The sequence below is a fragment of the Typopeltis vanoorti genome, chromosome 10 (assembly GCF_054136105.1).
Source record: "Typopeltis vanoorti isolate ZY-2024b chromosome 10, IOZ_Tvanoo_1.0, whole genome shotgun sequence".
Lineage (NCBI taxonomy): Eukaryota > Metazoa > Arthropoda > Arachnida > Uropygi > Thelyphonidae > Typopeltis > Typopeltis vanoorti.
The window spans coordinates 100,575,799-100,603,614 of record NC_143558.1 but is presented as its reverse complement, the minus strand read 5'-3'; the positions used below and the strand labels follow the sequence as shown (position 1 = coordinate 100,603,614).

The window sequence follows — 27,816 nt, the reverse complement described above, 5'->3', positions numbered from 1 at the left end:
CATTTTTTTTTTCGGTAACATAAGTATTCTTTAGTGGTACTGCTTTTGGAGTTTAGATGTTATATTGTGTTATTTTGGGTTACCGAGAAGGCGAGGTCAGAGTCGGATGCATCTGCGGTGGAAGAGAAGATAAGTTTTTGTTATTTAGTATAGTTAAATATAGTTTATACTTGTAGTATAGCTTAAGTAAATTAGCTTACAGTAGAGCATATAACATAGTATTTAGCATTTAGTTGTAGTAGTATTTAGTATTTAATTGTAGGAGTTCCTCAGCACTAATTTAATGATGGCAGCAGCCACAGCTCTATTTACAAATGGCTTGTCACCAAGTCCTCCCCAATTCAAGGACTCCATTTTGTTTAACATAATAAAGGATTTTGTGGCATATATGCATCTCAACAGTTGGATATGTGGTGGGTGAGAGAAAGGGGAGTGTATATATGCGTAAAATGTATGCATTGGGAGGAATTTAGTGAGTTAGATGTTACGATGTTCGACCTTGTTGTGTCAGGAGTGGGAGAATCTCGAAAGATGAGTAGTGTGATAAGTGAGAATAACGAGCGAAATATGAAAAGAGTGGGGAGTGTGGAAGACTTGAATGATTGTGAAGTTTTCAGAGATGATCTTGATTGGGCAGATGAATGGTGAGTAAGAGTGACTAACTTGCAGAGAGAGACATAGATGAGTTGAAAGAGGAGGTGGAATGTCTCAGGAATGAGATGAGAAGTATGAAAGGTAGAGGCAGACAAGAGAGGATATTTAGTGGGGTGTTGCTGCAAGCCAAGGAGTACAGAAGGTGGGGAGCAGGAGATGTTTAGGCAGTTGAGCTTGGCAAGTGCAAGAAGAATGATTGTTATGGGAGATTTTAACTATAGGTGTATAAGCTGGGAAGAGGAAAATGCATGTAGTAATAAGGGAATGGAATTTCTAGAATTCTTGAGGGACAGGTGTCTTAGGCAACATGTAATAAAGGGAACAAGAGGTTCAAGAGTTTTGGATTTGGTCATAGCATCAGAAGAGTTGAAAACTGAGATGACATCTCTCCCCCCCCCCCCAGTTGGAGAGAGTGACCATGTAGTTTTGATTTGGAAGATGAATAGACATGCAGGAATATCAAAGAAAAGGGAATGTATGTGGAATTATAATGCGAGTGATTATAATAGTCTTAGATATCAACTTGGAGTAGTTCTATGGAGGTCAGAATTGGAAGTCCAGGATATCATTAGTGCTTGGGAAATTATGAAGGAATATTTGTTAGCAGCAATAGTAAGCTGTATTCCATGAGTGAAAAAGCAGACACAATTTGGTGTATAGTGGATGACAAACAATATCAAACAGGAACTGCAGGTGAAAAAGAGATTATGGAAGAGATATAAGGAGAGGGGTGGAGAGCAGATGCATGAAGAATATAAGACTCAGGCCAGGAGAGTGACTAGTATGGTGAGGAAGGCAAAACTGGAATATGAGAAGAGATTGGCACTAAGATCCAAAGAAAATCCTAGGGAATTTTTGTAGCTATGTGGCCAGTAGGAGGAGAAATGATTGTGGAAGAATGACATTGTGGGATAAAAATGGGAATAGAGTGACTTATGCAGAGGACATAGTGGAATTGTTCATTGAGCACTTTATTGGAGTATTTCATCCTGGAGAAGAAGATTTTAATACCAGAGGGGTAGGGCAGGTTCGAGGTTTAGAAGTGCAAGAGGAGAGTGTGTTTCCAAATACTGAGTACTCTGGATGTCAGTAAAGCTGTGGAACTGGATGGTATTTCATCATGGGTTTTGAGAGAATGTGCTAAAGAACTGACAGTTCCTTTGACCTGGCTTTTCAATGAAAGTCTGGCTATGGGAAAGTGTCCAAGGAATGGAAGGAAGGTAAGATAGCGTCATTGCATAAGAGCAGTAGCAGACTGGAAGTGCCTAATTATAGGCCAGTTTGTGTTTCATCAGTAGTTGTTAAGGTCTTGGAGAAATTAGTGAGGGACTATTTACAGCATTGGGCAGATGAGGGTAATGTTATCTGTGAGAATTAACATGGATTTGTTAAGGGGGCACTCTTGCTTTAGTAATATGATTACCTTTTATAATAAAGTGACAAGAGCAGTTGATGAGGGAAAGGCATACACTGCCATTTTTATGGATTTTGCAAAGGCATTTGACAGCATGCCACATGATAAGCTGGTATTTAAGTTGCAGCACATGGGTTTAGATGTCGGGCTAGTCATCTAGATTCAGAATTGCCTGTCTGATAGGTATTAGAGAGTTGTGTATGGTGGGCAGTGTCAAGGATGCAGAAGGTTACAAGTGGGATTCCACAGAGCTCAGTATTGGGACTTGTATTGTTTAACCTTTATATCAATGGCATTGTCAGTGGATTGCAAGGGAATATTCAGTTGCTTGCAGGTGATGTGAAGCTGGGAAGGGTTATTAGTAATAGACAGATGTGGCGGCCCTGCAAGAGGATTTGAATAAACTGGACAGATGGGCAAATGAATGGGGGTGTCAGTTTAAAGCAGCAACATGTAAAGTCTTGAAGTTTGGGATACATCAATGGGAGGCTGCATAGTCGATTGGAGGAGCTGCTGGAGGAAGTAGGGGAGACAAGAGATTTGGGGTTGATGACCGATAGAAAACTAAATCCAGGGGGTCATATTGCAAAGGTGGTGAAGGTAACCCAGAGGATTGCTGCAATACTGTTGGATCGTCCTTCCATAGTAGTAATAGTACATCCTGTCTTTTGATCCGCCATCTTGTTTTAACGTTGTTCTTATTAAGGTTAATTAATTGTATGTTGATTACTAAGCTAAATATAGGGAAATTTCTATTATACTGCACCACCCTATATTCAGATTAGTATATGCAAAATAGTGGAATCAAATATTAATTAACTTTAACAGTCTAATTTTTATATATAGGCCGAGTTTAACATCAACATTTAAGGTTCCCGCTAGGTTCAATAATCTTATGAACGGTGCAGTGAAAAAGAATCAGGCTAACAACAAATTGAAATCAATAAAACAAAACATTTAATACAGGGTTATATAACATAAACATAAGCATACTTTGGATACAAGATAATGCAAAAATAACTGTTCAACAACTCATAACATTCACTCAACTCTTGGTATCAAACATTGAGTCTTTAAAATCTGATTTCTCCCTAACAAACAAAGATAGTGCTAAAGTTCAATATCACTGAAATTCACAGCAAATATTTTAACAATTGTATTCTCTAATTATCCTTTAGTCAGAAATCACATAGTTCAGTCAAGAGGTAGTTATCACTTTAAGGGAGGAAGACTATTAATCTTCTAGCTTCGGTTAATTTCAGCATAAGCACCACAGTTAATATTAGGATTTAACAGGAGGAGTTCATTCTTATAACTTCACTCTAAAATGCTATAAAGTACAACAACTGTTCTTACCGGAATAAATCCTTGCACACATTATTCATTGAGGCATACTTAATACTTTAGTTAACTATCACACTGGAGCTACACATTTCAAAAGTAATCGTCTTTAAAATAACTTAATCATTAATCTCAGCACATCACAAATGCAGACACACTTGCACTAGAAAATTCACTTATTCCTCATATACTACTTTACAATAGAATCAACTTTCCACTAATCTTCCTTGGAAGCTCTGGAATTTAACATTAACTTCAGAATTCCATATCAATATTCTGAGTAGTCAATTTATATCTTGATCCTTCGTAATCTAATTACAGCACTTAATTCTTATTACTACAACCTCTCACTTAACTCCGTGCTGCTAATAAATAATTTCCTCATCTCTATTGTACTGTGCTGACTGCTCCAACTGCACTCAGTCCCTAGTTCCCCAGTTCTAGTGCTGACTGCTGACTGTGATGACTCTCCGACTCCTCCCTTGTTTATTCTGGCTTTCTGTTTATATACCTTCACTCCTTTTTCCTGCCAAAACTTGTTCTCACTGTCTAGCTTTTATCAAATCCATCTCACGTCCATAACTCACGCGCTACCACGCTCGCACCTTCTACTTTTAACTCCGTCTCCATGACAACAATTAGAGCATTACATAACATTTTACCTTTACATACAGAAATAAAAGGATATTTTTCAATTCAAATAATATACAATTAAATAAGATTAACATAAATTCTTCTACTATTAATATAGGAATAAATAAAATAATCTGAACGTTATTTTTATACAGAGTTCTTTCCATTATTTATACATATCTTAGATTAAATAATTAAATAAAAAAAAAACTCAAAGGTAATTTTATATGAATAATAGTTTATAACAAGAGATTTACATTAAATAATATCTACAAATGTAGCCTTTGATATGGTGGATTATGTTGGATTCTGAAGGGAGTATTAATAATTTTAATTTCTCTTCATTCAGAATCCAACAATACTGAGAAGAACGCTGACTTGCAGAGATAGTAGAGTTATCATTCTGTTGTATAAGACCCTGATCAGACCACACTTAGACTATTGTTCTCAAATTTGGTCCCCAGGATTTGAAGGGGGATAAATTAATTATGGAAATAATGCAGAGGCAGATAATAAAGATGGTTTTTCAGGACTGTACAATGTTAATTATTAGGATCAGCTGAGGGAATGTGGATTGCAGAGTTTGGTGGATAGAAGAAGGAGAGATGATATGATCAGGACTTTTAAACTGTTGAGAGGCAGTTACATGGTGGACACTGGGGAATTCTTTCACTTAGTGGAGCAGCAGGAAGGAGTGATGATGACCAGGGGCCATCCCTGGAAGTTACAAAAGAAAGCTGTGAGCAAGAAGGCGAGGACTGGTTTCTTTGCATGAGGGTGGTGGAACCGTAGAATGCATTGCCTGATAGAGGCAGTGCATTCCACGTGAGAGCAAGAATGGTCAATGAGTTCAAGGAGTGGTATGATTGACTTTGTGTTTCCTAGGAAGGACCTCCCATGATGAGAGTCTTGACTCCATGGAGGCCTGAATAATAATAATAATAATGAAGAGTATTGTTATCAGGAAAGTTGTAAATAGGATTTGAAGTCAGAGAGAAAAGGTTGTTGATATAAAGGAGGAAGAGCATGGGTGAGAGTACAGAATCCTGTGGTGCTTCAGTATTGATTAAAAAATCTGATGAGAGAAAGTCATTCACCACGATGCACGATGAATGACCAATGGGGAAGCTAGCATTCCAATTTCAATATAAGTGTACATTATTTCTGTATTTGCTACAAAAATTTTTCTTCTAAATTAATCTGTTATTTTACATAACCCCAATGTGGTTAGATCTTGTATTTCAGTCTTATAATGCACCACTGACTTTTCTTTTCTTTTTTTTTTTATGTGGCTCCCACCCACTAAAGGCTTCTTTAAACCTATAGTGCATTCATACCCTGGATGGTATGAATTTAAGGTCTGAAAACCCTGTTCTAGAGACCAAACATAGAACTTTTTCAAGCCACATCAGGCCTCCAATAAGCGAGGTGGTGTTCTCACACCAGTCATTTAAACTCATCTCCCACCTAAAGATATTCACAAACATCCATGCCCATGGCAAGATTCGAATCTGCAACCTGCTGGTTGGAGAGTGGATATGCTAATCACTCAGCCAGCCATACTTCCGAACTACATCAGTCTGTCTAGATCTGCTCTGGTCATCCAAAATTCAATATTCTGAATTATCCAGTGCAATCACTGTAAAATTTATACTTCTGTATTTGTGCACTTCTGGTCATATATGATCTATGGCAGCTGATTTTTTAAATTTCATATTTCTGATAGCTTTTTTTCTACCAAAAGCACTGAAATATACTGCTAACTGCATTCCTCTTGAACATTTTCTGCCACTGTTATGTCATTTCTTGTTTTATTTAATAGTCTTTCAAAGTAATTACTATAGATATCCAGAATAGCTTAATCTTCTGTTTTTATGTTGCCTTTAACATTGGTTCTGTTATGACACTCTTTCCTCCACTTACATGCTTTTTCATAAGCCTCTTGAACATTTTGCCATCTTCATGTTATTTCTGTTCTATATTCTTCCAATTCCTGTGACTTGTTTAGCTGCTTTTTTTTTACACAAACCCTGTTTTCTTACATTTTTCGGTGTATTCTCTTAAGAGATGATGGTTTGTTTGTCGGGTCTATATGATTGCCAGAAATGCTTCTGTCTTCCTACATTTAACACGACGTTCTGATAAAAACATTGTTTTGTACTTCTTTGTTAAGTGATGAAAAATAATTAAAATTATATATAAAGATAATTATATTTATTTATAATGATATAAATATAAGAAGTAAAAATAAATAGGTTACCAAAATAATAATAATAATAAAACCAGGGAAATTGCTTCCTTGTTCTCTCTCTCTCTCTGTCTCACACTCACACATACACTTTTCCTCACTTCTGTCCAGATTTCCACACAAGATACCTTTCTCAGATTAATACTTACAGCATTTACTTAGATAATCACAACTATAGCTGTTTCCTTCATTTGCTTCACTCATAAATAACTCTAGAAATTCTGATACTGGCTTATTTTAGAATACTATTCCTTCATTTGTGGTGAAATTCAAAGTCTACATGTCACAACAAGCTGGCATCTGATCAATAATTGGATATATATATATATATATATATATATATATATATATCCAATTTTTCCTTCCATGATATATATCTATATATACTCTTAATACAAATTACATTGTACTGGATTTTTTTTTTTCTTCTTCCTTCATTGCTTCCAGTTTGTTTTCATACTTTTGATCCAGTATTTTGCATATTACAGCTGATAGCTCACAGATGATGAAATGTGCTTTTATGCAACCTTTTGTATGTGCGACTGTAATTTCCAGGCATCGGCAATGGTGTCTTGAAGACTCAAAGTGTTAGGCCCAGGCTAGCATTTTTTCACACAATGCTTATCTCTCCTAAACTCATTCACTTAAATGGCACTCACACTGCTTCTGCAAACCATTCACTGTTATATACTGAAGAACTTCTTTTGCATCTATCTTTAAAAAGCCCTGTAATAACTTATACAATGCTATTATATCCCTTCTTTTTCCACCTAATACTGTAACTTAACTCACGAGCCTTCATTCTATCCTCATAGAGAGCATTCCACAGACAACAGTCACCATACTTGTTCAACTGTTTTTGGATCCTCTCCATCCCTTTCTCATCCACAAGAAATCCAAATCCAAATGACTAAACACAGTAGTCAAGATGCAGCTGGACTGGACTACTGTGCACATATAGAGTAAAATGCCTTGTACAGAATGATAATAAACACCTCTATCTCTACTTGCTAGTGTGTTCTTAGACATCCAAGTGATCATTTGAGCTATCTTGTCCACTTTACAACATGTCCTTTTTTCTGTTTCCTGTTCACCATCACCCAAAATTCCTTACTTAGGAAACTGATGGTTTCCTACATGAGATTCATGGAATCTACAACTGTGTTAAAATTACTCTTTTTATTATCCCGACATTTCGATCTTCATATCAAGATCATCATCTGGAGCATACATAAATATACAAGACAAGCTGCATTACATTTCAAACCATAAGCTAGAGAAACAATGATTTGATCACATGCTACCACTGGCATGACCTCTCCTCTAGTGAAAATAAATAAATAAATACATCAAGCTAGATTTAATTTATGATTACATGAATAAACATTCTTGCTTACAGATGGTTTTCCTTCCAGTAACAGTGATGTCCTGTTTCTATTATTATTTTTGATTTAAAAAAAAAAAAAAATTATAAATTACAACATGAATAAACATTCTTTCTTATAGATTTTTTCTTTAACAGTGGCAAAAACACACAACACTTCTTAAACATCATCAAAGACATTACATTAGAAAAAGATGATCTATTAGTTAGTTTTGACATCTCTTCCCTCTTTACGAATGTCCCAATCAATGACACAATTCTTCTTTTACAGAACAAATTTCCTCCAGATATCACGGTGCTCTTTGTGCATGTATTATGTTCTGGTTATTTTGTATGGCAAAACACTGTCTACCTCAAAAATAAGGCACAGCCATGGGCTCGCCATTATCCCCCCCCCCCACCCCCGATTGCTAACTTTTATATGGAACATTTTGAACAACTTGCTTTAGGTTCCTCCTCTTTAAAACCCAAAGTCTGGCTTAGATACGTCGCCGATGCTTTTTGTGATCTGGTCTCATGGCTGCCAGACACTAGACACATTCCTTAGCCACCTAAACAAGCAACACAAATGCATACAGTTCACAATTGAGATTGAAAAACATAACGCACTGCCGTTTCTAGATACACTTGTCACTGTCTTCCCTCGGGCAATCTTTCCTTCACTGTTTACCAGAAACCAACACATACTGGCCAATATTTACACATAAACTCTTACCACCACCCAACACAAAAACTAGGTGTCATCAATACCCTTAAAAACAGGGCTCTGAAGACCTGCTCCAATGAACAAGCACTGAAAAACTAATTTAAAATGATCAGCAATACTTTTCAAAAAAATGGATACAGCCAAAACACTATTAACAAAATTCTCTATTAATTCTTTTATTAAGAATTTTGTAGATTCAAAAAAAAAAAAAGGCCAAACCAGACTAGAGTAAAATTATAACCATTCTCTACATTAAAGGGACATCAGACAAAATAAACAGAGTACTACAAAAATACAACCTCCAAGCCACCTTTAAACCTCCTGCAAAATTAAAAAGCTTGCTCAACTCATCCAAAGACTTACTCCCTCCGCTGGCCCACCCTGGCCTGGAGTATACCATATTTACTGCACCTGCAACATACCATGCATAGGAGAAACAGGATGCACAATTCCGATCAGATAAAAAGAACATAAACGACACATCAAATATAATAATTATGGTGAAGATCTGAACACCTTACATAGAATTGACTGGAAAAGCGCACTAGTTGTCTACATCATACCAGAACATGGTATGAACACAAATTTAAGGAAGCTTGTGAGATCATTATCAACCACCCCAATCTAAACAATAATGATGGTCTAAAAATCCCATACATATGGAAGGCATATATTCATCCCATGAATCCTTCCTCTCTAAGAACAACTATAAACAGGACTGTAGAAAATCCAGGATCCTAAATCTAAAATAACTTTAATACTAAAAAATAGGACATCACTGTTAAAGAAAAAATGTGTAAGAAAGAATGTTTATTCATGTTGTAATTTATAATTTTATTTTTTTTATTATTATTTTTTTTTTTCACTAGAGGTCATGCCAGTGAGTAGCATGTGATCAAATCATTGTTTCTCTTACTTACAGTTGAAATGTAACACAGCTTGTCTTGTATATTTATGTATGCTCCAGATGATGATCTTGATATGAAGATCGAAACGTCGGGATAATAAAAAGAGTTATTTTAACACGGTTGTAGAATCCATAATTTCAAAAATGAATGCTGATCACCATGGAACACTAAAAGAAAGGAAAAAATGAGATTCATAGAATGCTGTGTTTTGTAGAATGGCCTCTAATCAGTCCTAAGACATTGACGATATTTTGATATTAACACATGGTATTTTGACAGCTTCTCCACCAAGTTATTTATATTGGATCCTTACATGAGAGTTTGGTTGGTCAGCCTATAGTACATTAATACCATATATATGGAAGGAGATTTGAGAATGGAGAAACTTGTTCACATTAGATTTGAAGGCCTGTGCATTGTGCTCTGGAATGGTACAGAAGCAGCAGCAGAAATGAAAGAGGAATAAGAGAAACTTGTTCTGTGAGTTTGGAGTTGTACTGTGAAGGGGGTATTGGGTGGGAGCTGCACATTTCAATGGATTTGGTAGAATAAGAAAGAAAATTATTGATGTTAGTTCTAATGAACATTTTCCATGGAAATATTTATAGAATATGCATACAGCAGATACTAAGTACCTGTGCAAAAGTGGCAGAAGCGAGTTGGTGAAAGATGAATTATTAATCAATCTGATTGTTCTCTTGTGTACTGCATCAAGTAGTTTTAGGGAGCTCTTGGAAGTATTCCCAAATATGTGAACAGTATTCAATGGATGAGTGGATTTGTGATTTGTACAGGGTTAATAGCTGTTCAGAGGTAAAGTAATGCCTTGAGTGAAAGAGGATTCATAATCCTTTGGATAGAAAGAAGGTAGTGGTTGTAATGTGTTTATGTTAAGCGAGGGGTGATATCATCGTAATCCCAAGGAGAGAAATCTCATCTCGCTTAGAGATATGGATGTTGTCAGAGGGTAAGGCTGAGAGATTATGGTTCTTTTTTGTGGGAAATAGGACAGAACTCTGTTTTGCAGACATTGAAAATAACAGTGTTATCTGGTCCCTATTGAAGAATGGTTTGGAGATTGGAATTCAGGGTTGCAGAGATTGTTGCTCTAAGTTGTGGTGGTTTGCATGTTGTAAGTTTTGTCAAGTGAGAAGAAAGAAAAAATATAGTGTACTGTCATTGGCAAAACCATGTATTGAATTGGTGGTCAAATGGAACAGGTCATTGATATAGAAGGAAGAGAATGAGTAAGAGGACAGAACCTTGCAGGACCCCAGCATTAATTGCATAGCTAGAAGATAGAGAACTGTCCACCATCACACAAAATGTGTCTTGGGAGAAAACTGGTAACCCACTTGCAGAAGTCATGGGACAGACCAAATGATGAGAACTTACTTAACAGGCCTGTTTGATAAGCCTTGTAGATATCAAGGGCAACCAGTTGACTTTTCCATGGTACTTATCTAGAGGTGAGTGACATAGATGATCAGATCTCCTGTTCATTGGCATTGGCAGAATCCATACTGGCAGTCTCTCCATTACTTTGGAGAGGATTGGTGTGTGTGTGTGTGAGAGAGAGAGAGAGATTATGTTGTAGTTTGATGGTAAGGATTTATCACTCTTCTTAGGAAGGTTGTACATGGACTAATTTGCAAAGTGTATGATAGATACCAGTGGAATAAGAGAGCATAAAAAGGTGACATTGTCCATTCATTGATTTTGAGTCAACTCTGGAATGCAAATCTTCAATACAAGTGGAGGAATACCATCAGGGTCAGAAGACTTTTTGGTATCTAATTTGGAGAGGATTTTTTGGATCTTTCTGATGAAAGGCTGCATACTTTTGCCGACTTTTTAACCTTTATTTGGAATATATAATAAACTCAGCCTTGGAAAACAGTGGTATTGGAATTACAGTTGGTGGCAAAAAAATCAATAATAGATTCACCAATGACATTGACCTAATAGCAGAGAATGAACATCAGTTACAAGAATTAACAGACAGAGTTTTTAGGATTAAAGATCAGCATTCACAAATCAAAAATGATGTCTTTAAGCAATAACCCTATGAAAATTTCAGTTAATGATGAAAAATTGGAAGAAGTAGAAAGATTCACTTACTTGGGAAGTGTACAACACAGAGATGTCAGTCTAAACATGACATTAAAGCATGCATTGCTGAAGCAACTGTTGCCCTTCAGAGATTACAGCCACTTTGGAAGGACAATAACATACAGCTAGCCACAAGACTCTATCTCATCGATACCTTTGTTAACTCTGTCTTACTATACAGATGTGAGAGTTGGACGTTGCTAAAGGAAGATGAGAAAATATTATTGGCCTTCGAGATGAAGTGCTACAGAAAACTTTTGAAGATATCATATGGACACGTATAACAAATGACAATGTTAGAAGGAAAATCCACTCCATTGCTAGAATACAAAAAAATATCATCACTAAAATACTTTGGAAACAGCTCCAGTGACTGGGCCACATAATTAGATCAGGTAGCTTATCTAAATTAGCACTTGAGGGCTTGACTTCTGGTAGAAGACATCAGGGACAACCTAGAATCACCTGGATAGATAATATTAGAAAGCGGACTAATTCTTCATTCTCCACTTTTTAAGGAGATCCCAAGACAGAAACATCTCAAGAGAATGTGTTAGGATTGTCACCTTATTAGTGCCCCAACAGTCTACATAAACTATGGGTGAAGAAGAATTTAGAGAGGATTTTTCTGATCACTTTCTAATGAAAGGTCAGAGGGGATCATTGAGTGTTGGATGTTTGGAATGGTTGGGGGGGGGGGGGGGGCATTTACTAAAATCATCTGTGCATGCATTGGAGGAGAAGTATGATACCAGGAGATTGGTTTTTTCTGTGGGTGATGATGATGCATGCAGTAGAATAAAAAAGTACTTCTTTTCCAATGAATTTTTTGTTAACTTGTTGTACTACCATACTGTATGAGTTTTGTTTGTTTGTTCTACCAAATTCAGAATAGAGTTTGGTTAAGTCACCAATTTCTAGCATGTCATTGTCCATTCATTGATTTTCTATCAACTGGCTGCATTATAGTAATGCAAGGATTATACACCCAGTATAATCCTATATACTGGAAAGTCCAGTATAAGATTCTGTATATATTCAGACATCACACATGCATGCACAAACAACACACATACAAAATTCGATACAAAGTTATGCAGCTTATTTTAATATTCTGTTAATACTTCACAAAGTTGTTATTTAAACAAAAAAAAAACAGAAAAAAAACATTAAAATGACTACTCTATTCTTGCTATGAAAGTGATTAAGTGAACTTACCTCACTACATTTAAATCATCCAAAAGGAACAAACATCTGTTTTCTCATTACAACATTAAAAAATAATAAACCTTCCTGCACTATGAAAAGAATGTTTTTGCTATTTTGAACATTGCATTAAAACTTGTACTGACAGTGCACAATAGTGAACTGAAACAGTAGTTGTTCTGCTGTATTTTTGAGCATGTGTAGAAATAAAAAGAATGATAACAAATGTTGCACATTATCAACTGTTCCAAAGAGGAGAAGAGAACTGTGATGGTTTCTGTTTTTTCAGTATGTGAGAATTCAACAGATATTAGGGGAAGTTAAAAAAATTCCAGTACACTGGAATAGTTTATTAGTGGTTAGGAAGTAAACAAAAGTGGACATATATTCCAATAGTAATTTCTAAATAACTTAGGGAATTGAAACAACGTAGATCCGAATATAAATTAAATTATACTTTAATAGATATTTCCGATATTTCGGCAATGTCACATTGCCATTTTCTAAAGGAACTTACAAAAAGGCAGGTGCACACAGGCAATAGCAATACAGTAACTAAGAATGAAGATATGAAGCTATCGTTCTCCTAGAAGTCCTGATGGTGCCCTCTGGCAGGCTAAGTAGGCGTTCTTGGCCATTGGGCTGAAGGTCTGCTGATGTATGCCTCCCAAATTTGGGGCAGTCGCATACAACCAAATTTGTTGAGGTTTGGAGAGTTTCTTATGGCAGAGGCTGATTCCATAAATAATCTTTCTAATTTATATTTGCTCCGGTGTATTATTGTTGCTTTCTTCCACCGTATTCTGTGGCGAGTATCCAGAGCATGGTCTGCAAGACCAGAATGGCTATACTTGTAAAACCGGATGTAGTCCTTGTGTTCAGAAATTCTGATATTCGCTGTCCTGCCTGTTTGGCCAAAGTACGACAGTTTACAACTGCAAGGGACCTGGTATACACCAGGTAGGTCTAGGGGAAGTGGTTGGTCTTTGGTAGAGCAGATAAGGGATGCCAATTTTCTGTAAGGCCTGTAACAGGAGGTGAGGTCATGTTTTTTTTAGAATTTTGGTGATTTTTTTCTGAGGTGCCTCGGATGTAGGGAATGGTGATGGATTTAGAGTAATCTTTTTTGTGGAGGGAGGAGGGAGGAGGGGGGCTGTGGTTTGTAGATTTTAATATTTTTTGGGGGGGGGGTAGCCATTGGCTGAGAAAGTGTTGAGGATGTGATTTAGTTCAGTGTTAAGGGCTATGTCGTTAGAACAGATTTGTTTAGCCCTGTTGTATAGTGTTTTTACCACTCCATATTGTTGTGAGGGGGGGGGGGGGATTGTTGGTGGATGTATCTGCCTGTATGGGTGGGTTTTCTGTAAACTGAGAAAACCAAAGTTCCATCAGGCTGGCGGGTGACTAGTGTGTCTAGGAAAGGGAGGCAGTTGTTTTCTTCTTTTTCCAGGGTGAACTTGATTCTGGCGTGTTGGTTGTTTAAGTGTGTAAGGAAGGAGAGGAGTGTTTCAGAGCCATGTGGCCAAATAGCGAACACATCATCAACGTAGCGAAGCCATATGGTTGGTTTTTGTGGGGCAGAGGCTAAGGCTTTTTCCTCAAAGGTCTCCATAAAGAAATTGGCCAAGGGTGGGGAGAGTGGTGAGCCCATGGCTGTCCCCTCTATTTGTTTGTAGAATTTTCCCTGCCAAACGAAATAGCCTGAGTTCATTGTGAACTGAAATAGGGCTGAGATATCCGGGGAAAATTTAGCTTGGATTAGCTCTAAAGTTTCCTTGAGTGGGACATTTGTGAATAAGGAGGAGACGTCGAAGCTGACCATTATGTCAGTATGTTGGAGTGTAAGGTTTTCTATGCTGGCTTTGAAGTGGGCTGAGTTTTTTATGTGTGATGGTGTGTTGCCAGTATAGTGTATGAGCTCTTTGGCCAAATGTTTAGCTAATTTGTATGTGGGGGAATCAATGCCATCCACTATGGGACGTAATGGCACATTTTCTTTATGTATTTTTGGAAGTCCGTAAATACGGGGGGGGGGGGGTATAGAGTTAAATGGTTTTAATCTGTTGGTAACTTCTACAGGCCAAGAAGTGACTTTCTTAAGGAGCCTGTGAAGTTTTCTAATTTGTGAGTTGGTGGGATTGTAATTGATAGGGAGGTAAGTAGCCCGATCTAATAGAAGAGCATTCAGCTTACCTTTGTAGTCCTTTTGGTTAAGTACTACAGTTGTATTTCCTTTATCCGCTTTGGTGATAACTAATTCTTTATTATTTCTCAATTCCTGTAGGGCTTTAAATTCCTTGTTGGATATATTGGTTTTGGGTGGTTTTGCTATGGAAAGGACACAAGCTACATCCAGTCTTACACTGTTGGCGATTTGATGTGGAAGGTGGCGGATTCCTCTTTCAATCTGGATCATAATATCCTCACTTGGTATTTTTCTGGGAGCAATGGCGAAGTTGTGGCCACGTGAAAGCACGTTGAGAGCTTCAGGCTTCAGGGTGACTGAAGAAAGGTTGATTACGGTGTTGGTAGCAAGTTTTGGATTGACGGTAGAATTCTTTTTTAATTTATCGAATTTCTTCATCTGTCGGCCTCGTATCTTTTCAAACTCTTTGTCTGCAGCGGTACACGAGATGTCATGTAAAATTGACCACAGTTCGTAGTTCAAGGTGCATGAAAGTTCATCTTCGAGGGAACGAATAGCTTCGTTAATTTCGGCTAAGCCTAACCGCGTGGCGGTGATTTGTTCACGAAGTAACGCGTAGCTAGCGCGGTTGTATATACGGAGCGCTTTTTGCGAAACAAAACGGTGCTTCAATTTTACACAAAAACAGTTCGGGATTACCTTGTTATCCCGGCAGCGTTTCAGGTAATCCCGAACTGTGTAAAATTGAAGCACCGTTTTGTTTCGCAAAAAGCGCTCCGTATATTAGCCCGCCAGAGGGCACCATCAGGACTTCTAGGAGAACGATAGCTTCATATCTTCATTCTTAGTTACTGTATTGTTATTGCCTGTGTGCACCTGCCTTTTTGTAAGTTCCTTTAGAAAATGGCAATGTGACATTGCCGAAATATCAGAAATATCTATTAAAGTATAATTTAATTTATATTCGGATCTACGTTGTTTCAATTCCCTAAGTTATTTAGAAATGCATAACCAACGTATAAGCCTGTCTACGAGAATTCCAATAGTAAGAAATAGAGACCAAGAACAAAAAAGCGCTTGCGAAGTTTATTGTAGTTGTTTGCCAATTTAGGATTAACTCAGTTAAAATAAACTGAAGGACACTTCAGTTTAGTTTATGTTCAGTATTCTGTGATTAACGATGCAAGAAGAATCTAATTGAGTTATATTGCTGATGTACAGGTAGGAGAAGTTTCCATTTTAATTTTCTTGCTATGTAAAGTGTTTCTCGAAGTAAGATGCTAAAAATTCCAAAATTTTGTCCATGAAAGAGTTAAAAATTTGGTTATATAATTAAAAGAGACAATGTAGAAAAAAAAGTGATCTTCATTCTGTTTCTTGCCTTGACCTGAAGTATTTATATTAGTGCTTGCATGGTTACGTTCCAATGATTTTATGTTATCTGTGTGTGTTTGTGTGTCTCTATATATATATGTGTATATATATATATATATATATATATATATATTTGTTTTTTTTAATTACATATATTGTTTAGTTATAAAAATGTCTGAAGGCATATCTCAATAATGAGATCTCTTAATTAATCCTATTAACCATTAAGAGATAACTTATAGATAGGATATCCTGAGATACGAATCTGTGTGTAAGTTGATTGTAGGTTACTTTCAAGTATTGTAATTTTATTTTAAAATTAACAGATAAACCACTTGGAATCAAAAGAGTAAAATACAAATTGTGAAGCTGATAGGATTACATCATCAAAAAAGAAGCACTAATGGTACTTATTTCTCCGCATTTGATATAGGATGTACACTCAATGGACAAAACAGTGATAGGGATAATGGGAAGTTGGCACTGGCATCCTCCATGCAGAGGGAAACATACCCAAACCAAATGCATCTGGTGAGTACGCAGACATTGTGGCTTCTCAAAAGTGTATCGCAATCAGTGAACATAGGTAAATGTGGCAATCTTAGCGACTTTGATTGTGGACATATTATCGGCACAAGACAGATGGGGCATTCTTTTGTCCAAGTGGTAAGAATCATAGGGCTCTCGAGGGCAACCATATCAAGGGTCTACCTCAAGTATACCATCAATGGATGTACCAGCACCCAGCAAGCAAGTGGTGGCCGACCACACACCATTGATGACTGGGATCAACATAGACTGTCCAGGCTCGTACAGACCAACTTGGCATTGGCAGTACAAATCACATCCAGTTTCAATCTCAGAAGTCCAAGCAAGGAGCGAACAGTACGGTGTACTCTGCATACCATGTACTACTTGTGTACCACTGTCGACAGCTCGTTATTGGGCATTGTGCCTTGCCTGGTGTCGGGACCATCAAAACTGGACCTGTGTAGAGTGTAGTTTGTTCTGATGAATTCTAGTATCAGTTGTACTGAGCTAATGGGGGGGGAATGCAGGTGTTACTTCGACAACATGAGGCCATGGCCATGCCAGGTTGGCTCTGTTCAAGGTGGTAGTGGCTCTGTGATGGTTTGGGGAGCCTTCCCATTTGACACATTAGGTCCCTTAGTGTGTGTGGAGAGGTCTTTAAATATTGTGAGCTACCAGAATGTGCTGGTTGAACACCTACACACTTTTGTGGCCTTTGCGCATCCTGCAGACGATGGTCTGTTTCAGCAGGACAATGTGCTGCCCCACCAGACTGCAACCACCCAGGCATGGCTTGAGAAACACTCATCCAGTGGCCCCCAAGATCCCCACATTTAAATCCGATCGAATCTCTCTGGGATGCTGTAGAGCAAGACATCAGATCAATGTATCTGAGACCAGCATATAGGCACAGTTGTGAATAATGCTGCAACAGCCATGGCTGAAATTATCTCTGGCTACTCTGCAGCGGAGCCGAAGTCAATGCCTCAGAAAGTACAGCCTGTTATTCGTGCTAAAGGAAGACTGACATGCTATTAGGTAAGTATCTCAAATTTTTGTCCATTGAGTGTATAAAGAAGCCTTGTCAAGTGTTATAAGAATACTTTGTTTTTAGCAATTCAAATTACATGTAAAATCATTGTGGAATATGTGTATGGCAGGTTAGTGTTCACTAGCACAGTTAAAGAATGCTCTCTGCAGGGGACAGCAACTGTAGAGTATCCTTTGACAGGCAAAACAACAATTATGTTGTCAGTGATAGAAGGATCTGGCAGTCAAATGAATCGGCATAGCCCAATCAATGGTTGCCAATCCTAGCCATGGATTGGTTATTGCTGCAACTCTCTAATAGAAGATTGGCAAACCAGTTACAGTATAATTTGTTACATGGTTTCATGGATTTGATATCAAAGCTTAGTGACAATATTGCCGTGTTTCAGGGAACTGAAGCACCTGGTCCAGAACTGCAAGGGGAAGGCAAAAAATTGTCCATCTGGCCTCAAGAAGACATTTCATATCTCAGCTGTAAACATCTGAACACTGCATAAAATTGGTAAGCTTGAGACTACTTGAAGAGGAGCTAAAATCCTTTAGATGGAAAGTGATCAGAATTTGAGAAACATGTTGGATGAATGAAGGTATGGTAAACCTTAGTGAAGGAAGAATGTACTTTTCTGGCAGAAGAGATCAGCAACATAGAGAAAGAGTTCCAGTTATAATTAGCAAACATCCCACAAATACCATTGCCAATATAAAAGACCCATCTCTTCAAGAATCCTATCCATCCAGTTAAAAGCAAAGGAAAAGAACCTCTACGTTAAAATTGTAGAAGTGTATGTTAATATACAAAATTTTTAGAACTGCAAGAAGAAATATGTGATACAAATAAGAGAGATATTCTGATAATCTTAGGAGATTTTAATGCAGTGGTTGGATGACTTTCAGTTTCTTATACATATTGTTGGATTGTAACTTCTTCTCAATCACGTTTTATCGTCTTACAATTCTCTCTCGTTAGCATTTAACCAGTTGTAGGCTGATATATCATCTGTTCATGAAGAAAATTTATATTATACTGCGGCACTCCATGTTCTGAATTGCATGAGCAATTTTGATAAATCAACCTTCAACTGTATCAGGTTATTATTATAAACTGATTTTAGGCTGAGGTTCTCTATTTTTACTACATAGGGTTCCTGCTGAGATTCGAATTATTTTAATGAGCAGTGCAATGAAACAAGAGGCAAATACAAGATTCAATTCAAACAAAATTATTTAATGCAGTGTCACAAAAATTACATTATAACACAGTATTCCAACAGGGACATTACATTTAAACGAATACAAAGCTCTCATTAAGATTCTAGTATACTACTCAACTGAGCTTTAAACTTTATAATTAAAGAACAGATTTTATCCTTCTTGTTGCAAAAAACTTCTCTCATAACTTTACTCTAATCAAGGTTACATTTCAAAACATTTTAAATATCAAATCGGTTCAAGATATTCACAAAGAATACAACTAATGAACCATCAGGCATTCATTTGTAATTCTCTAAGCTCAGTCAATCAATTTTAGTTCTTGTAAGTTCGAGATTCCTAAATTACATCAAATAGGCTTCACAGTATTCTCATTCAGTCAATGAACACTTAATTCAATAATATAGCATTTATCACTTGTAGAGGTAAAAGTCTTAGCACATCACACATTAAATTTTGACTCGCTGAATACAGCAACTAGGAATAATTTACTTTCGGCGGAAGTAATTTTCGTTACTTCTCACTAAGTATAGTAAAGGTAATCTGACCAGGATATAGCTTCATCACATCATAAGGAGATCGAACAATAATTTTAAAGTCCTTGCTGACTTTTAGTAACACAAACTTAAAAGAATCTTCCATTTCCGCGACTGATTTATAGACTCGGGAGAATATAACCTTTATGCACTTGGTTTAAATTATCCACCTATTTCTTTCTTTTTCTTATACATATTAACCCATTTCTAGCACTATTTCACTCTTAGGCATTAGGAAGTTTTGATAAAAATCCAACTCAGAAAAAGGTAAGTTAAATTGCCAAGCGATTCCCAGTCCTTTAAATTCTGTTTTTGGCATGTCAAAATTCCCCTCCAGTCTCCAGCTACCTTTCTCTATACTTCCCTATTCGATTCTGCGCCAATAACTGGTTCTCGCTGGTTAGGCTCACATCAAACTTGTTTTTTCCCTTCATATATAGTAGTTCACGCTCCAACACACGCTAGGAGAAATTTGCATGTTTTCTCACAACAACCAATTAAATGATATCACAAAGAATCTTCTGGATATATCAAAATTACATACGTTACAGTTTCTAATATTATTATTAAAAAAATAAAGCAAATAAAATAAATGACACTTTAATATAGAGCCTTTTCATGTCTATAATATATTTAAAAATTACATAAATAAAATTAACTAACAAAACTAAAAAGGAATTCATGAATAACATTTTATAAGCAAGAGACTAACAAAATAAATTTAAATAAATCCTGCTTATGATGTGGTAGGTGTTGTTAATTATGAATGAAGTATTATTAATTATAAATATCTTCATTCACAATTTAACAAGTGGTTGGATGACTTTCAGTTTCTTATACATATGTTATGGGAAAATATAGAATAAAAGAAATGCCACTAAATTTCTGTAAATTGCCTATTTATTACCAGTACAACGTTTTACCATAGGGAATGTCATAAGTACATCTGGACCTCACCCAATGAGGAAATCAATAACTGCATGGACTATATATATTAATCAATAAAAGATGACTAAAGCTTAATTCAAAATGTAACGACCCCCAAGAAAAGAGATATGGTTAATACAGACCATGAAGTATTAATCCTTACATCAAAAATAAACAATGAATTTGCCAAGAACTGATTACAGCGAAAAAGGGTAACAATGAATAGTTTGACAGGAGATGTTTTGGAACTAGTTATCAGTAAAAAAAAAAAAAGGGGGGGGAGACACTCCTAAAAACCGATTCTCTCACCCCACGAAACAATAATCAGTATAATCAGAAAGTGCTATAAAGACACAGACAATTGCAAAATTCAAGAATATTGCAACAAGTAAAATCACATCCTAGAGGGGGGGGGGGGGGAGTCATAGAGGACTGTACAACCTTTTTCTCAAAGAGATAGTTGGAGAATTGCCTGGGAGTACCTGTCAGCGGAAGACACATCACCCATTTAAAATATGCTAATGATATTGTTCTGATAGCTTATCATTTAAAGCACCTAAAATCAATGATTTCTAATCTAAATCTAAGTAGCAACAAATACAACCTGGAGATAAATCTCGATAAGACAAAAATTATGGTAATAAGCATGGGGAAAACTATATCAATGTTATAATAAATAATAAAAGGATAGAACAGGTGAAGAGTTTCAATATCTTAGATCATTAAGCACAGAATAAGTCTGGGATGGTCAGAAATGAACATGTCAAATAAAATATGGACAAACAAAAAATTAGCTACAGCCTAAAGACTAAACTCTTCACCTCAGTGATCCTTCCATTGGTACTGTATGGAGTAGAATGTAGGATCACTGTCAAACAAGAAGAGGACAGATTAAAAAAGTTTTGAATCAAAGTGCTTAAGAAAAATCTGGCACAAAGTGGACTGAAAAAAAAGAATGATGAAGTAAGGGAAGAGTTGGCTACACTGATAACATCCTAAATAGGCTATACAAAAGACAGCTGTAGTGGTTTGAATGCATAGCGAGGATTTTCCAAGAAAGATTGCCTTATGTTCTTTCTTATGGAAGGGTTGGGGTGACCGAGAAGAAGATTTCATGAAACCATGATGATCTGCTCTGACTTCACCTCATTCCAACAGATGGCAGAGGACAGAATGCAATGGAGAAAAATAATTCATGGAACATTCAACCCATCCTGAACAGATGAGAATGAATGAATGAATGATGATGATGATAGTGGGTAAGGTTTACTACCAAATTTGAAGACATCACTCATATTACAGGGTTAAATTTTTATTGAGAAGCCAAATTTTTTAAATGAAAAATGCTTTTATTATTAATTGGAAGTTTCAAATATCCTTTGCCAAAGGGTGGTGGTAAGTCTTCTGCACAGTGGAATTGATGTTTTATCTCATTAGTAGGTTATACCTGCTTGCAGTATGGTTTGCAGTACCCATTTATATAAATGTCAACGTGAATTTCAGAATTCTTAAGGGTGATTCTTAAATTAATATACTAAAGAAGAAATATTTAAACTGCATTCTAGAAACCATTAAAAAGAATAATGGAAAATAAAATTTCATATGGATTTTTCATGAGCACACTTGTATTATTTGAAATCATAGTTAAGAGAAATGAGCTGGATTAAGCTCAGTTCCTTGATAAACACAGCAATACTCCTGCTGTGTTTATCAAGGAACCAAGATGAACAGTAAAAAGTCCGCTACTGGAACAAACTTCAACTCAGTGTCTAGAAGAAGAAGAACAAATGCATTGTCTGAAGAACTGGAGATAGGAATCATTAATATAAGAAGTATTAATGGAAAGGAAATTGAATTGGCAGAAGTGGAAAAATACTTTGTGAATATATCGGTATTACTGCGACAAATATATAAACGGGTGAGATATTAATAAATAAGGGCAATGTTTGGACAATAACAATCAAGGAAAGTGAGGAGTAGCAATAGCATTCAACACCAAATGTAAAGATAAACTTCTTGATTGGGAGGATGTTTCAAATAGAGTTATGTGGACAGACTTCAAAATGGACAATGAAACTGTGCCTATAGTCTCGCAGAAGGTTCTCCTATAGAAGTGGAGGAATTTTTTGAGTCATTAGAAAGCTGACATAAGGAAAATAGCAGAAGCGGTCCTTGTTGGAGATCTAAACAGCATAGTAGGAAATGATTGCCACCAGGCATATAGGAATGTTTTAGAAAAAATTGGACAAATCTAATAATAATGGTATCTTCTGGACTTATGCTCAAGACATTGACTAGTCATTACTAACACCGTGTTCCAGCAGAAAGATGTACATAAGTTAATGTTGAGAGAAGACATGAGAAATGAGGAAAGCATTATTGACTATGTCATTGTTGACAGTGATATCTTCATGCTGGTTCAGGACGTTTTCAGAGGATTAGAAATTGGAAGTGACAGTCAACTAGGTTTAATGGCATAAAATCAGCAATAAAAGTACCAAAGCCATGAAAATAGTCAAGAACATAGAAAACTCCAGGTGCATTCTCAATGGAGAACGTATATAAAAAATGAAATATTTCAGCTATTTAAGCACAATTTTTAGTGAAAATGGCAAATTAAATTTGGAAGCAGACAACAGAATTAGGAAAGCTGATTCTGTTGGGGATCCAGTTGAATAAATTTATACTGAATAAGAGAGAAATACATAAACCTGAAACTAGCAGTATTCAAGACAGTGTTCAACCCAGTTTTGAGTTACAGATCTGAGAGTTAAAAATAAAAGACTTGTTCAAAGACTAAAGACCACAGATACAGGGGGGTTGGGGTGGGGAATGGCTGAAAAGTTCTGATAAATGGTTCTACCTGAATTCCTTCATGGTGATTATCACAACTTTTCAGCACACCCTTGCATGAGAGTTTGGAGAAAAATTAGGGAAGTGAACAGATAGCAGAATCATTTTAAAAATTAAGATATTAGAAAGGAACTTGGCATTGCTAAAAGATTTTTCACTTGGTTATAAATTAAATTAAAGATGCCAAGAAATTATATTCTTAGTTTGTCCTTTATCCTAGTGTAAAGAAGCAAAGTTTGATTGTGAAGTATCTTCATGACTTAGCTACTTGTATATAGAGGCTAATGACTTCACATTAATTATCTTTGTATCCCATAATGCAAAGAACGCATCCTTTTGGGTGTGTATAATGCTAAGCATTATGGGAAGGGCACTCTATCCAGATCACTTTTGACCTTTATTGAGGTATATTAAAGTGTGACGATTTTCAGGACAGGAAACTCAGCAGTGGCTCAACTCAATGACAAGCTAAAGTCCACCACTGAGCAGGGCATTTATCCTCCCAGGAAGCAAACTCAAAGAGAAACATTATAAAATGTCATCAGTTGGAACCAGATCCAGAAGAAATACAAAGTTGAAGTAATGCAAAAACCATATATTTCACATATAGAAGTAGTGAAAAGGTGTCACACCTTATTATTAAAATGCTCTGAATCAGAGCTAGTTGCTGAAATTGTTTTCACTTGATTATAAAATAAATTAAAGATGCTGAGAAATTATATTGTTGTTTTATTCTTTATCCAAGTATAAGCAAACAAAGTTTACATGTGAAGTATCTTCACAAGTTCCCATAATGCTTAGCATTATACACACCCATAAGGATGTGTGCTTTGTATTATGGATACTAAGGCTATTAATGTGAAGTCATTAGCCTCTATATACAAGTAGCTTAGTCATAAAAGATACTTCACAACCAAACTTTTTTTGCTTACATGTGGATAAAGGATAAACCAAGAATATAATTTTTTGACATCTTTAATTGAACTTGACATCGTTAGAATTCAGAAATGTGTGAGAACTAATCTAAGGTGTCCTCTCCCACTTAAACAGAATGGGAAAGGACAGGTTAGCAAAACAGATGTTTTATGCCAAGATGGCAATAAAGAGACCAATGAAAGACATGAATTGATTCAATCAGAAATGCCTTAGATACAATAATATTGGAGTGTTGACAAGTAATAGAATAATTTAAAGGAAATTTGTTTATAGGAGATTAATAATAATGTGAACTTACATATGTAGTGCTGTCTTAGTAGCCTGAACACCCCTTGAGCTACATATCAAAAAATTGATGATGATGTGTTAAAAGAAATTATATGCAAATATCTTCTTTTATTTTTGGAGCTTCCGTAGCTCAGTCAGTATAAACAAAGAAGCCTTTTGGTCAGAAAGACCTGGGTTCGATTCCCGTCCATGACGTGAGGAACCTTTATCTGGTCTATTTAAGTGAGTTAGCCGGCCTCATACAAAAGTAGAGGGTTGTTTCACCCGGAAACTCAGGTTTTTCATCCCCCACAACAGGCAAACAGGCCCTGTGAACACGGCCTGTTGTGGGGGATGAAAAAATTATTTCATGATTATACAACCATGAATACTTCTGACAATATATGGAAGAGATAGGGTCTTCACCACATGTCATAGTATCCGTATTTAGTCATGACTCAAATCATGGTAGTCAACCTCCTAGATAAAAAGTGGCACACTTGAATCGAATTGGGGATCTGCTTTTGATTAATGTTACTGGGTGAACTCCCATGTTTATAGTTTCTGAAAAATACTAAAACTTAGAAAAAGTAAATAAAAGTATAACCTAATAAATGATCCTTTTGAGATGTATAGTATAAAGAATCAAAAATATGTGAACTAAGTTTAATTAAAATTAATATATTGTTCAGTAAAACATTTTTCTTCGTTTTAAGGGTAATGTCATGTCACAGAAAAGATCAGGTCTGGTTTCAAAAAAGCAAGAGTAAGTCTTATTTTTCTGTTTTATGTTTATTGTGATATGTAATGAGTGTTGTAAACAATGACTGTGTCTAATAGATTGTAAATGATAGTTCTTATTTGTTTTCATATGTGTTATTGAACAACACTTCATGATGATTAGTGTTCTCTTCCCTTGAATTCTGATTTTCAGATTATTTGGAGTGTCTAGGTTTTTTTTTTTCTTTTTTCCCTAGTTACTAGGTGCATGTGAGCAAAGATTAGCAAATTTTTATCTTCAGCTGCTCTTTCAATCACGTTCTTCCTTCTGTATATCGGGTAATCGAATCTTATTTTATGTACTATTTGTACTTTGTGTAGGTTTTTCACAGACAGCGCTCTTTATTCTATATTTCAGATTTCAGAGACTCACCTCACCATCATTCTCCAGTAGGGTAAGCTTTTTTTGGTCCCTCTAAAACTCATTCTTGTTTCAATGTGGTGAACAAGAATCCTCCATGTTTGTTTTTTTTTGTTGTTGTTTTTTTGTTTTGTTTTGTTTTTTTGCCACAAAATTATTAACAAGAAACATTATGAATGCAAACATAGTTAAAAAAATTTATTGATACTTAAAAAAAATCAAATATTTTGAACAAAATCAATTGTCCATCTTTGGATGGAGTATCCATGGCTATATGCTAGTTTAAACAAATAGAAACATAACAGTCAGCTATCTGCTTTTAAGGCAGGTACCACATTCTGATGACAAGTCTTACAGAAAGAAAAATGTTAATAAAATAATGATAACTAATTTCAGTAACTTAGGAAAGAATATTCCACACTTTTGGCATCGATAAACTATTATTCTGATTTAGATTAGGTTAGGTGTAATAGTACTTAATAGGGTGATAGTGCCTCTCCTGACTGCAGTCATCTAGTTTCGGGCCTTAATTAGCTTCTCTGAATGAGCTGTGATCAGAGGATAGTATGTTCTAAAAAAGATGCTAAAAAGAGACAGTAGCTTGATCTAGATTGTCAGCAGGAAACTTTCTACTTTGAAATTTTTTATTTCAAAGTACTTTGAAAGGGGTGCTTAAGGGTCAAAGCTGTATAACTGAGAGGAGACCTCCACATAGCCTTTAAAGGAATGCGGAGAACCGACCAGGGCTTCTGACCTAATGTCCAATCCTCACCTTCTCGTGGTGCACCCTGTTGGGTATCTACTTTGATACTGAACGAACAAGGATGGGCTGGCAATTTGGGATTTAGCCGACCAAATTGTATTCTTATTGGTTAAACCAAAATAAAAAATGATGGTACAACATGACAAAATTTCATGCCGGCTGGGGCGTCGCCCGGTTAAACAAGGCCCCCATTGTTTTTGTCAGGGAACCAGGGCGAACAGCGAAAAGTCAGCTACTGGAACAAATCTGAAAACAAACCCCAACTCAACATCACCAGAGTTAAAGATCGGCATTATCAACGTAAGAAGCCTGAATGGCAAAGAAATGGAGCTAGCTGAGAAATTAGATAAGTACCAGATCGACATAATAGGGGTGACTGAAACAAAAAAGACCAAAACTGGTGAGACCTTTCTGAGCAATAAATACAAAATGTTATATTCAGGCAATGACAATCAAGGAAAAGAAGTAGTAGCCATAGTATTCAACACAAAATACGAGGCTAATCTTCTTGAATGGCAGTCAGTCTCAAGTAGAGTAATGTGGGCAAATATGAGAATGGGGAACTGGACAATGAGACTTATTTCTGCCTATGGTCCCACAGAAGGTTCTACTAAGGTAGAAGTGGAGGAATTTTTGGAGGCTTTAGAAAAAGCAACTGACACAATGAAAAAGGAAAAGTTGGTCCTTGTTGGGGATCTAAATAGCAGAGTAGGAAATGATTGTGAGACATACAAAAATATTTTGGGAAAATTTGGAGAAAAGAGCAATGCTAATAATAATGGCAAATATCTGTTGGATTTCTGCTCAGGACATGGACTGGTTATTACTAACACCATGTTCCAACATAAAAATGTGCACAAATTTACATGGAGAGAAGAGGCTAGGAATAAGAAAAGTCTCATTTGTTATTGTTGATAGTGATGTTTTCTCCCTGGTGCAGGACACCAGAGTGTACAGAGGATTTGAAATTGGAAGTGATCACTATTTAGTCTTGAGCAGGATAAAATTGAATTTCATATTGAAAAGAATAACATGTAAGAAAGTTTTAAAGCAAATAAAAGTTGAGCAGCTCTCAGATGTGAACAGTACACTAAAATACAGAAAGATTATTGAAAAGAAAATGAAAGAGTTTGAGAACAGGAATCAAACCTTGGAGATTCATTGGCAAGCCTTGAAGAAAACCCTGATTGATTCAGCTAGAGAGGCATGTGGTGAAGTTGTCTGCAAGGATAGAAAAATCAGAACTCCCTGGTGGACACAGGAAGTTAAAGAGGCAGTGAAGGAAAAGAAGAAAGCATATCAAAAGTTCCTGGCAAATAAGTCAGCTTTTACTCTTACAGAATACAGAGACAAATGTAAGAAAGCTAAATAGTGTGTAAAACTAGCTAAACAAAAGTCATGGGAGGACTTTGGCAAGAATTTAGAAAATAAATATCAAGAAGGTGGCAAAATATTCTGGAGGTTGTTGAAGAAGCTT

At 36.2% G+C, this 27,816-nt stretch overlaps 1 protein-coding gene across 1 annotated transcript in view; it reads left to right on the top strand.

Moving 5' to 3' along the window:
- Nucleotides 1–27,816, top strand: part of LOC150102631 (transcriptional adapter 2-beta-like) — a 348,460-nt gene that overhangs the window by 229,921 nt on the left and 90,723 nt on the right. Inside the window, exons 14-15 of the mRNA XM_090398716.1 lie at nt 19,681–19,719; nt 25,152–25,201. Coding sequence (XP_090254842.1) covers nt 19,681–19,719; nt 25,152–25,201 — 89 coding nt within the window. The remainder of the gene's footprint in view (nt 1–19,680; nt 19,720–25,151; nt 25,202–27,816) is intronic.